The following is a 10,813-nucleotide window of genomic DNA, read 5'->3' on the forward strand; positions in this document are numbered from 1 at the left end:
CACGGTTTGATGGTTTTGCAGCCTCTGGTTTTATGGGTTGCAGCAGTGCTATCTTTACGTTATATTGGTTATGCATTTATCTATGGTTTCACAGTCTTCTATACTCCAGGCTATATAGTAAAGCGTATGTTGCTTATAGTATAGCTCTCAGCTCCGAATGCACAAATGGCATTGCTGAGTGCTATATAATAATTGGGTATAATTGTGTTAGTTAATTATAGTGTTAATGTGATAGTGATATATAATAACGCATAATAGTATGATAGTTCTCTGTGGTACGAAGATCTCGTAACATGGTTTTTAAGCCTTGGCTAGTGAATTTCATAGTTATTTCCATCTAGGGATATTCCAAATAGTTAGACAGTTGTTTTAATTTCTTATGGTTACAAGATTCTCGTACTTCGAGTTTGGTTAGTTGATAAAAGTAACATGCAGTAATAATAATCGATAAAACATACGGACGTTCCGGTCGGACGTTACAAAAGTAACATGCAGTAATAATAGTCGATAAAACATACGGACGTTCCGGTCGGACGTTACAATTGTATTCGTGCATTCTTGTTTATCGCTGTTGCGATTGGTTAATTCTATCCGTAAATCTAGATTTAACCGTACGACAACGGTGCCATGCAGTGGCTCCGAATGTCTGAACGAATATTATTTATAGGTAAGCTGTTAGCGAAGACGTTTACGTAAATGAAAACCAAAACGATCTGTGTAAACGGTGTTTTATTTATGTGTATCTTCTATCTTGTATTCAATAATTCTGGCTAGCGGCAACTTGCGTGTGTGAATAGATAAATAAATAGACTTACACAGTAAGAAGATGCAATTCTTATACTTCGTGATTACGTTCTGAATTTTTCTTGTAACTAGGCAAGTATAATTCAATAGGTGGCTTACATCTTATTATCCTTTGTAAGAATTAGAACTGTCTTGAATGCAGCCTGCTATTTTGCGATCCATACGCAATTGTAAATGATGTATTTTTCGATTAAGATCAATCGTCCGTTATCACGTCAAACACCAAATTTTAGTGAAATATCCATATCACACCATAATACGGTAATATATCGTAGATATTGCTGCAAATCAATTATTGATATAATTATTGAAAGCGAAATTACGTTAGATGATGTGAGTTGTATGTGTAATGTACCGTGAAAGGTACTTCAGTGTGCCACTACAGGTTTTCCGCAGTTTATTATTTTTTGCAAACAAGACTGCAAGTCTCTTATGCCATATAGTGAACATTGTTCAAAATCATAACTAAAAAATATAAGAACAATTTGATGTGTCATTCTAGATTCAGTCAACATTATCCATATGTTGCTACTATTTCTGTGATCTAATATCCAAATCGAAGCCCCAAACTTATATTTTAAACAGCCAGTGGAAATAATGGAGTGTGAAGACGATGACGAACTTATGTGCGGAACAGGAAAATCAAAAAGTCATGAAACTGAGTTGAATGGAATCAATAAAGTGATAGCAGAGACTGTTGCCAATAAAAACGAAAATAACGGTAACATAACTTCATAGCACTCTCGACTATTTCTGAATTATAGATTTCAAAATGCTGGCTAAGGATAAAAATGTTTTGTCACAATAGTACGAAATACTTATAAGAATACTTATAAGAATGATTGTTGTTATAGATTTTATCATATGACATTAGTTTTGATCAATGAAACTAAAAACTCTTTTGGCCACTCATATTTAAAAATTAATCAGTTTTTAACAGAGTTAGATTCTGAATCTAATGATGAACAGAAACTAGTGAGCTAAACATTGATAATGTTACAGCAGCACAGGCAATATGTACTGAAAATAAGGACGACAGGGTTCACATTACAGAGAAGTCACATTATTCTCTGAAGACAGATGATAGTAAGGAGGGCGAAATGTGGCCGCAGCCTTCAGAAATGGTTACAAATGACAGTCAGCAACAGGTAGAACTATCTGAGGAGTCGAATTTGATGAAAAGTGGGCTGGATTCAAAGGATCAAGGAACAACAACTTCTATTGGCGAGTTTACTCAGTCAAAAAGAGGAATTTCAGAAGGTAAATATCGGCCTTGCGGTCTTCGATATACATTAAAAACTGATATGACGAAAATTGAATGGTTTGATTACAAAATGAATTCAATTGGTACAGGCCAAGAGGATGGTGATAGACTTTCAAATAATGAATCGAAGTACAGTTTGGATACAGACTCTAGTAAACGTCAAAAAACAGATGAAAATGTAAATGGGTCCCGAGAAGCTAATTCTAGGAATGAGGTTCCGACACAATTTCACAAGCTGAAGTCAAAAGTCAGGAAACGAAACTATCGTGTCAAACAGAATGTACAGGATGAGGCTCACGATAGTTCGGATGATTTACTCACTGGTGAATCAACTGGTGAAGAGACGGAAGGTGAGTCTCCCATAAAACCCGTTTTGAAGATTAAGTCACATTTAACGCAGCATGTGAAGATAAACTTGGTGCAAAAACCTCATTCAGCTATGGTCACATTACTAAGAAACATTGCACAATTTTGTAAGAATTGCATTTGTAGTTTTTTCTGACCTAATTGGTAATAGAAAATAATTCCTCGACCTTACAAAACAGCGCTGAAAATTTCTTGATTAACTTATTCTTTCTAGCCATTGATGGGGATGTTGCCCAAAGTGAATATGATCTACCGTCAACTGTGAATGAAGAGTCAAATTTGAGTTCACATCTGGATATTGCCGAAGACACCAATGATGAATCGGAAGAAAATAGTGAAGGGCAGGAGGATGACCATACCGGTTGGTGGTGCCAATACTAAAAAATAATAAGCTGGCATTGTTATTACCTTGATAATAATCATCAACTCTAAGGCTTTAAATTATGAAAAACAAACTTGCTGCAACCTATATCTTTTATGTAGGCGATGACAACTCCAATGAATGGACGTCAGCCAGTGAGTCGATGAGCTCTAATGAGCCAGTCCACCCAGTTCTGTCTAAAGAAAAACCAAAACCCCAGTGGTTTATTGTTCCCGAACTGATCAACCGGCAACTTGGTTGCAACAGACTGTTCCAGAGCAGATTCTATGGCTCGCTTCATACTGTAGAACGACTAGAACTTATGTATAAACTAAAGGAACACAAGGTTTGCTTTATTATGTTTACTGTTTCGTCTGCACGAATACTAAATTATCAGCAATAAGTTTTTTCTTATGTAGCTCGTAACCGCATAATTTTCTTTTTTAAACAAAAACTATGATCACAGTATAATTTTGAAATTATTCTCATCAGGGCTGTGTCAATACGTTAAGTTTTAACCAAAGAGGGAATTATTTGGCTAGTGGTTCTGACGATTTGATGGTAGTTATATGGGATTGGCCATTAGGAAAGAAACATGAATCGTTTAAAACTGGTCATACAAGTAATGTATTTCAGGTAATTATTGCCAATCTCTCATCTCAAATGTATTCCATTGAAATTTAACATGATTATAGTACAACATCATGTTACATCTGCAGGCATCGTGGTTGCCTTTGCCATCTGAACATTTGATGGTAACGTGTGCACGTGATGGACATGTCAGATTAACGGATCTCCATAAATCATCGGTAGACTATTCGCGGCGACTTGCAGCTCACCAAGGCCCAGCTACAAAACTCTCAATTCATCCCGAAATACCACACGTAATACTTTCTGTTGGTGAAGATGCCAAAGTATTCGCAATTGATATACGTCAGAACAAACCTACAACGTAAGTCCAGTGTACATTTCTTAATGACTATTGAAAATTAATTTGACATTCAAATGTATTGAACTAACGCAGAGTTCATTCTGTATCTTTGAGAAGAAATCTTAACAAAATTTATACACGAAAGCAACAGGAAAAGCAAAAAGGAATAGCAAATAATATCGTTCTAGACTCTTGACAGTGAAGGAAGGCCAATCGCAAGTCGCGTTATACAGCATCAATTCGAATCCATTCAATAGTAACGAATTTTGCCTAGGTGGACGAGATCAATATGTGCGTTTATATGATAAACGGAAAGTTTCTACACCCGTGTACAAGCTTTGCCCGAAACATTTGGTGTGTATTTTGGATGTATCATTTGTTCTGTACAAGATTCAACAAGCTAATAACCTGGTATTATTAATTAAATAAAATAATTATAAATAATCATGTTATTGCAGAAAAATAACAAAAGTCATGCCCATGTCACTTCAGTGAAATACAACTATAACGGATCAGAAATCGTAGCATCCTATAATGATGAAGATATATACTTGTTTGATACTCTTTTCCCATTTTCAATTGGAGATTTTGCTCACAGATATCAGGGCCATCGAAATAATGCAACGGGTAGGTATTGTAACTAAGAATATCTAGCTGAAGAAATGTTGCTTTTTTGTAACTCCTATTTCAGAACAACATGTTTCTTACAAGATGTCATATTTCTAAATGGCAATTATAATTTTCAGTAAAAGGAGTGAATTTCTTTGGGCCGAAAAGTGAATTTGTTATCTCAGGTTCTGACTGTGGTAACATTTTTATTTGGGAGAAGAATACTGAGGCAATTGTGCAGTGGATGACTGGAGATGAGAATGGCGTGGTATGTAGTATCTAATCTAACAACCGTTTCAGTATATGAAGATGTGTAAACAAGTAGTAGGAAATAATACGCCCAGTAGTTTCCATACTTTCCATAACTTTTCGGCATTCCGTATTAGGTATATATCTCTACTACTAAACTACAGTCGGGTAGTAATGAACTACACATGCGTAAAGTGATGTGTGTAATGAGAAGAAGGGTTACATAAAAAGTCAGAATGCAAGTTGTGGAAGTTCAACCGGACTTGGATTTTTATGAGTTTGATTTTCCTCCCAAACTTACCAAAACATGAATTCATTGCAGGTGAATCGGCTGGAACCACATCCGCACATTCCAATTCTAGCTACTAGTGGATTAGACTATGATGTTAAAGTGTGGGTCCCATCATGCGAGAAACCACCAGTTATGAAGGATTTGGAAACGGTGAAGTGTTGAATGATTTTACATAGAAACAAGCATTAGCTTTTGTATTACTTATTCTTGTATAACAAACTTTTTGTTGACATGTATTTATAATAAAAATGTATTTATAATAAAAATTTCCAGTGCATCAAGTATAACATGAGGAGCAGAGAGCGAGACATGTCCAGGGATCCAGATGCATTTGATGGACAGTTGCTCTGGTTTTTATGGAGACACGTTAGAGAAAGTGAAGAACCAAGAGTGAGTAGGAAGTTGTTTTGAATCTTGAACTGATTCGGAATCAACAATTATTTCTGCTCCTTGAAAATAAACTACCCGTAATGTGAGGAGTAGTGGAATACACTAAAATAATACGTCAATCATACATTACAACAGTATTGATTATTGAGGATATGACAGTGTGTCCGCGAAGTCTGAAAACCGGGGAAAACTGAAAAAATCAGGGACTTTTGTAATAGGAAAACAGTGGTAGCCTGTACCAGCAGTTTGGGCCCCGCAGAATTAAGTACGTATGACTTCTTTCTGTATTGAATAGGTCCGTGCTCGGGGGTCAGGTCGAGGGTCTGGTGATGCGCAAGACGGTGAAGATGCTGGTACATCCAGTGACAATACGTCAAGTCACAGTAACAGCGCATCAGAAGATGAGAGTGATGAGAGGCCGCAGTGTTCTCCGTCTTAAATTCAATGCCATGGTGAGTTTGTGCAGCATAATGTTATAACTGTAATACAATTTTCTGACGGAATAAGTACCTACGGTGTAGAAATGATTTAGTACAGTAGATGTGGATTCATTATTCCCAAACTCAGATACCCAGATATTCATAGGTATCTCCAGTATGCAAACCTCGCGTCCAAACGACTCGCAATTTTCTATATGCCAGTAATTTCGTTCACTGGAAAAAAGTGTAATTATGCCAGCATGAAGCTACCATCTTGAGATTTGCGACAAACGACTAAAATTCATTTCAAACGGTCACATTGTTAACTCGAATAATCTCGCCATTTAGCTGTAATTTTTGTAGCAATTAATTTTCGCTTACTACTGGGAGGGATTTACAGAAAATGCAATTTATTATAACTATATTTGTAGATAAATATTATAGTCAGGTATTTGAGATGAATTAGATTACGATGAGTTTATGAAAGGATTTTATAAATTTCCAACCTACATTTGAAAATATGACGCAAGCGAAACAACGCATTTCCTCCTTGAAACCGAAATTGACTCGAAGTACATCATGCGTACATTAAACATTGAATTTATTAGATGCTTGTTCGCGATTTTCACAACTATGTCAAGCTATTTAGAGGATGAAATGTAAGACTTACAGAGCATTTCCTTTCAACTGTTGTGTAGCTTAGCTCTTGAAGCAAGACTTGAATCTGATCGTAAGGTTCAACGTTCAAGGTGGGATCACTGGAAAACAGATACATAGGTCTTTTAGATTCTATGAATTCAAGTCTCCTACCGAGCCACAATTTAGTGAATTTTCAAACATTTGGGTTCGTACGTCAGGTAGTTTGGTGTATTGAAATCATCCGGGCAACAATAATGCAAGATGGACGAATAAAAAATATCAACATGGGTGCAAAGTGAAAGGAAAGATCAAAAATTTATTCCGTTAATACTACAATTATAATTATTTATAAATATTACCCCATCATTAATATAAAAAACATACTAGCATATTATCATTGGAATATTATGGACATGCTGCGGCTCAAATCATTCAATGCACCATTCACTGCTAGCACGCTGTCTTGATTTAAAAATTCATCGTTTGATTGTTGGCATAATTTCCAGTTCTTCCTACAATCAATGGCTGTCATAGATTGATGGAAAACAAATATTCGAATGAAGACACTTACGACAATAAAATTTATGTAAATATTTTCAATTCATTAGCAGCTTTAACAAATGGTTATTTCTGTAATATGGTTATCTGGGTACTCTATTCTCCGAACGGACGAAATTTAATACTTTTATAGTTTTCTTCAATCTTATATTCTAGCTGCATTGCGATGTGTATTTACATTGCATTGGTAAGAAATCATCAATGGATTTTATTTTTTGTGCATCCAAAGACTGAACCGTTGTTGTATACAATGGGTACCACGATGTGTAACAAATATGGACTGGATCACAGTTTACGGTTGGTTGGTATTTTAAGTTGTTCTTTATTCATAAGTGTATTCAAATAATAAGTTTAATAGAAAGTTAGTCTTACCATGAATCTATTTCTTCAACACTTACATAAATTCAGGCATTTGTTAACAATGATAAAAGTCAACAATTACTAAATATTTCTGTTCTTGCCAAAATTATTTGAAACAATCTGGAGTCGTATATAGGTACAATCACAATGCATTGAAAACTGTCGTGTATGAATTTAAGGAAAATACATTTTTCGAAAGCTGGTTTTTACTGTCATTTGTCAAGAGTTTTCATTTGAAAGTGCATGTTGTAGGAATGTACATAATGCGGTACGTAATGCAGTAGAGTAGATTTTGAGTACACACTAAACGCATATCTATGTAATAGTAGTTTTCAAATGTATATTTATTTGTTTCTCTACATTCGGAAAAGAACTTTGTGAGGGGGGGGGGGGTTAGTACATACTCTCATTGTTATATAAGGTTGATTTACCACTATATGTATTTTTTCTCCCTAAAAATTGTGATAAACATATGTTTTTAGGGTTTTGATATACAGAAAAGTTGAATAAAGGGTTGTTTTCAATAACCGAATACGTTGTAATTGTATTAGTAACCAAGTTTATACATTTGCGACTTTTTCTACCATCTTACGGGAGCGTACTTACCCATGAGCTAAAAAAAATTTAAGATGAATATGTATCTGAAACTTTCAACGAATTTAAGTCTCCCCATTCTTGACTTGGAAACTTTTATATGAAGACTAATTAAATCTCACTTTCCTCAGTCACAAACTTGGATCGCCAAGCCGAAAAAGGATGACATAATATAATAAATCGGTATACATTATTATTAATAGTGACACATGTATAATAAACAATATTCTACCATAAGTAACAAACTAGGACTTGTTAATATTATACTATGTATCAATGTACTAAATTTTTTTTTCATATAGTTGTTGTATTCAACTAGTGCGATTTTATATCAAAACATTGGAATCTGTAAGCTTACACAATAATGGTGCTTCAAATTTTAGTGTCACATTCTATCTGAGATTTTTTTGTGAACTCTTTCCACGTTGATCGTGTTTTTGCTCACACACCGGCTAGTCTTGTGTTGTACCCGTTCAACGAATTTTTAGAATATTCCAATTGATTGAGCAAGTCCTGCATACATGTGCAGAGTAGTCGCCCCCATGAACAAAGTTGTAACAGCTTTGATGAAAAGAGATGACCAGGGTCCAGCCAGCAGAAGTGAGCTCAAAAAATCTAATATTAGCGATCTATAAACTGTCAATAAAAGCATGCTCACTACGACTGGCACAAGACCTCGCCTCAAATCGTGCCGTGACCACAACCAGACTAAGGTTGCAGTTGTAATGTGTTGAACCTGTTGTAAAAAAATAAATGAGTATGAATAGATAACCGGAGTAGAAGGAATTCTTAAACACAGAAAAATCTCAAATACTCGCTACGGTGCGTTTAGGTTAAATATTCAATCGAGAGTAAATATCTTTAGACTTGGGTACTTGTCCTAAATACCGAATGCTTTCGGAAACAATATTATTACCAAGCTTATATTTGATTCGAGACTCTTCTGAATGTATTTCCAGTCAAACTCTGCTCCTCGAGCTCCAACCCATAGCAGTAAAAATCTAGTCAGCAATACCTCGGCACCGGCCCATCCTATACCAGCAGTTAAAACCTTAGCATGACCTTTGCCGGGTATTCCGTTAAGTACTAGGAGTATTCCGACTAGATCCGCCAGGTCTATTGTAGACTTCAAAAACTCCTGTGGAATATTGGAAATCGGATCGTACATTGCATAGCAGAAAGTCAAGTTCCAACTTGTGCAAACAAGTTTCAGAATTTCATTTTAATATGTTTGGTAATCGTGACTTGGAATTTTTCCTGAATTTCATTTGAATACCAACGTGGATAGTGATTGTAGGATATCATAGGCATGTGACTGAACTTTATAGAAATTTCTTTATGAATTTTGGGTGTCTTGGTTTTCCAATCTGGTAGTATTGCTATACCTACTCCGACAATGTCAAAACCTTCTTGCCCAACCGAATCTGCAGTGGGAAAGAATGTGGCTAGGGCTAACATTTTGACTAGCTGTGTGAAGATGTAAATGCCACCTGCTTGAATGCATTTCCAAAATGCTCCATATTCTGACCTGCAGGAAAATGACAAGTCTTGATACTAATCGGGATGAGTTTTTGATTATTACGTATCAAAGTTGCAAGTGAAATGATAGCTTAGCATATAGAATTGTTGCAATGTTAATTTTGGAGACCTGTTTTTACACACGTCCTAGTTTCAAGTCTGTAGAATTTTTCGTTGTTACTGCTATTCGTCTCAGGGTTGAAATTGAACAATATTCTGTGAATACTTACAGGCCGGAGTACTTGTAGGTCAGATAATATGGGACGTAAACTAGGGCCAAACAATTGCCAAAGTGATACAAGGTCATGTCGAGAGATATGGGGTTGCAGTGCGCAAATACAATTAAGAAAGTTTTCGGAATTTGTTATAAGTCAGAAGCTTATGATCAAGATACAGGTAGATCACGAAAGGTAGATTTAGGTTGAAGTTAGGTTAGGTTAGAATACGGAAGCACAACTTTTGCCCGCAAAATATGTGAGAGAGTAATAGAGATACTCTCTATAGTATGAATATAAGATCCTCTAGACTAACAGATGCTGTTTGCATACATATTCTAGATTATAAACTATTATGTACAGTGGCACGGGATTTGCCCCCCTATTCAACAAGATTACAGTGTTTCTAAACGGATTCGCCAATACACTGGCATGAAAATAGTGTATCTCACAGTCAAATAGCGCTGCTCATGTGGCGTTGCTGCTGCGCAGAAGTAGCGCGCAGAATCAGAGGTCCATGTTTCATTGCGCAAGTAACGCTGTTCGGCGGGAATGCTGCGGTACCAAAGATTCGTCGGAGAAAAAAAACATTCATTCGATTTAAAAGGCCAAAAAAGTAGGAATGAAGTTGCAATGTTATTTGCCTAAGAAATGCGGCTCGGAGAGGTTAGTGTACGGTGATTTTCATTCTCAATTGCGATGATGAATTGTAAGTATGGCCAACTATGGGCCAGCCACCCAGTAAACGAAAATTAATTTACTCTCGGTGAATCTGATTTCTTTGTTTATTTTAACGCAAAGTGAGAGAAACTCTTTTTTATGCTGCACGAACTCTGTTTGTTATCGTTATTTATCAAGAATCATTAACAAATTGATTAGAATTGAAATTTGTTTTCATCCACTGAGCATATAAAGGACCTGATTAGCCAATTTCTATGACCTTGTTCACTGCTGTCAAATCACTTGAGTCCAAATTTTCAGGGTACACTGATGTATGTTACATTTCGCCTTTACTTTGTCTGCTTTTTTATGCTTCTATAGGGTTAACCCTAGCCCTCAACCCTCTCTTTACCCTTTTGCCTTTTAAGCATGTACCCCTTATAAGGGGGAGCAGGCTGGGCACCCCTTTCCTATTGAAATGAATAGCTGTTAATAAAAAAGGGTTCTTCATGTCAGGATAAGTATTGTCCTGAAACATCTAAAAAATATGCTATACTTTATCTCAATATCCTATCTACATTTGC

The 10,813-nt window shown here is 35.9% G+C and overlaps 2 protein-coding genes across 6 annotated transcripts; one reads left to right on the forward strand and one right to left on the reverse strand.

Annotated features, from left to right (window-relative positions):
• Positions 1-528: 528 nt before the first annotated feature.
• Positions 529-8,436, forward strand: LOC107217999 (DDB1- and CUL4-associated factor 8). 5 transcript variants are annotated; one of them, XM_015655731.2, is made up of 15 exons: positions 529-667; positions 1,307-1,525; positions 1,807-2,064; positions 2,158-2,418; positions 2,649-2,795; positions 2,918-3,141; positions 3,288-3,431; positions 3,515-3,747; positions 3,915-4,080; positions 4,185-4,353; positions 4,473-4,603; positions 4,907-5,026; positions 5,150-5,266; positions 5,562-5,718; positions 7,039-8,436. In XM_015655731.2, exons 2-14 carry the CDS (start codon positions 1,402-1,404, stop codon positions 5,703-5,705), a joined length of 2,238 nt encoding a protein of 745 aa, XP_015511217.2. In that variant the 5' UTR covers positions 529-667; positions 1,307-1,401; the 3' UTR covers positions 5,706-5,718; positions 7,039-8,436. The 5 variants fall into 5 exon arrangements, with proteins under 5 accessions (XP_015511217.2, XP_046591071.1, XP_046591069.1 ...); XM_046735115.1 differs by lacking the exon at positions 529-667 and adding an exon at positions 674-876 and having other exon boundaries at positions 7,016-8,436; XM_046735113.1 differs by lacking the exon at positions 529-667 and adding an exon at positions 674-876.
• On the reverse strand, positions 7,446-10,015 carry LOC107218000 (transmembrane protein 147). The gene is made up of 4 exons (XM_015655732.2): positions 9,585-10,015; positions 9,226-9,364; positions 8,753-8,974; positions 7,446-8,572 (listed from the first exon to the last, which is right to left on the reverse strand). The coding sequence occupies exons 1-4, from the start codon at positions 9,659-9,661 to the stop codon at positions 8,321-8,323; spliced, it is 690 nt and encodes a 229-aa protein (XP_015511218.1). The 5' UTR covers positions 9,662-10,015; the 3' UTR covers positions 7,446-8,320.
• Positions 10,016-10,813: the final 798 nt, after the last annotated feature.

Source organism: Neodiprion lecontei, chromosome 3 (genome assembly GCF_021901455.1).
Source record: "Neodiprion lecontei isolate iyNeoLeco1 chromosome 3, iyNeoLeco1.1, whole genome shotgun sequence".
NCBI classification, from domain to species: domain Eukaryota; kingdom Metazoa; phylum Arthropoda; class Insecta; order Hymenoptera; family Diprionidae; genus Neodiprion; species Neodiprion lecontei.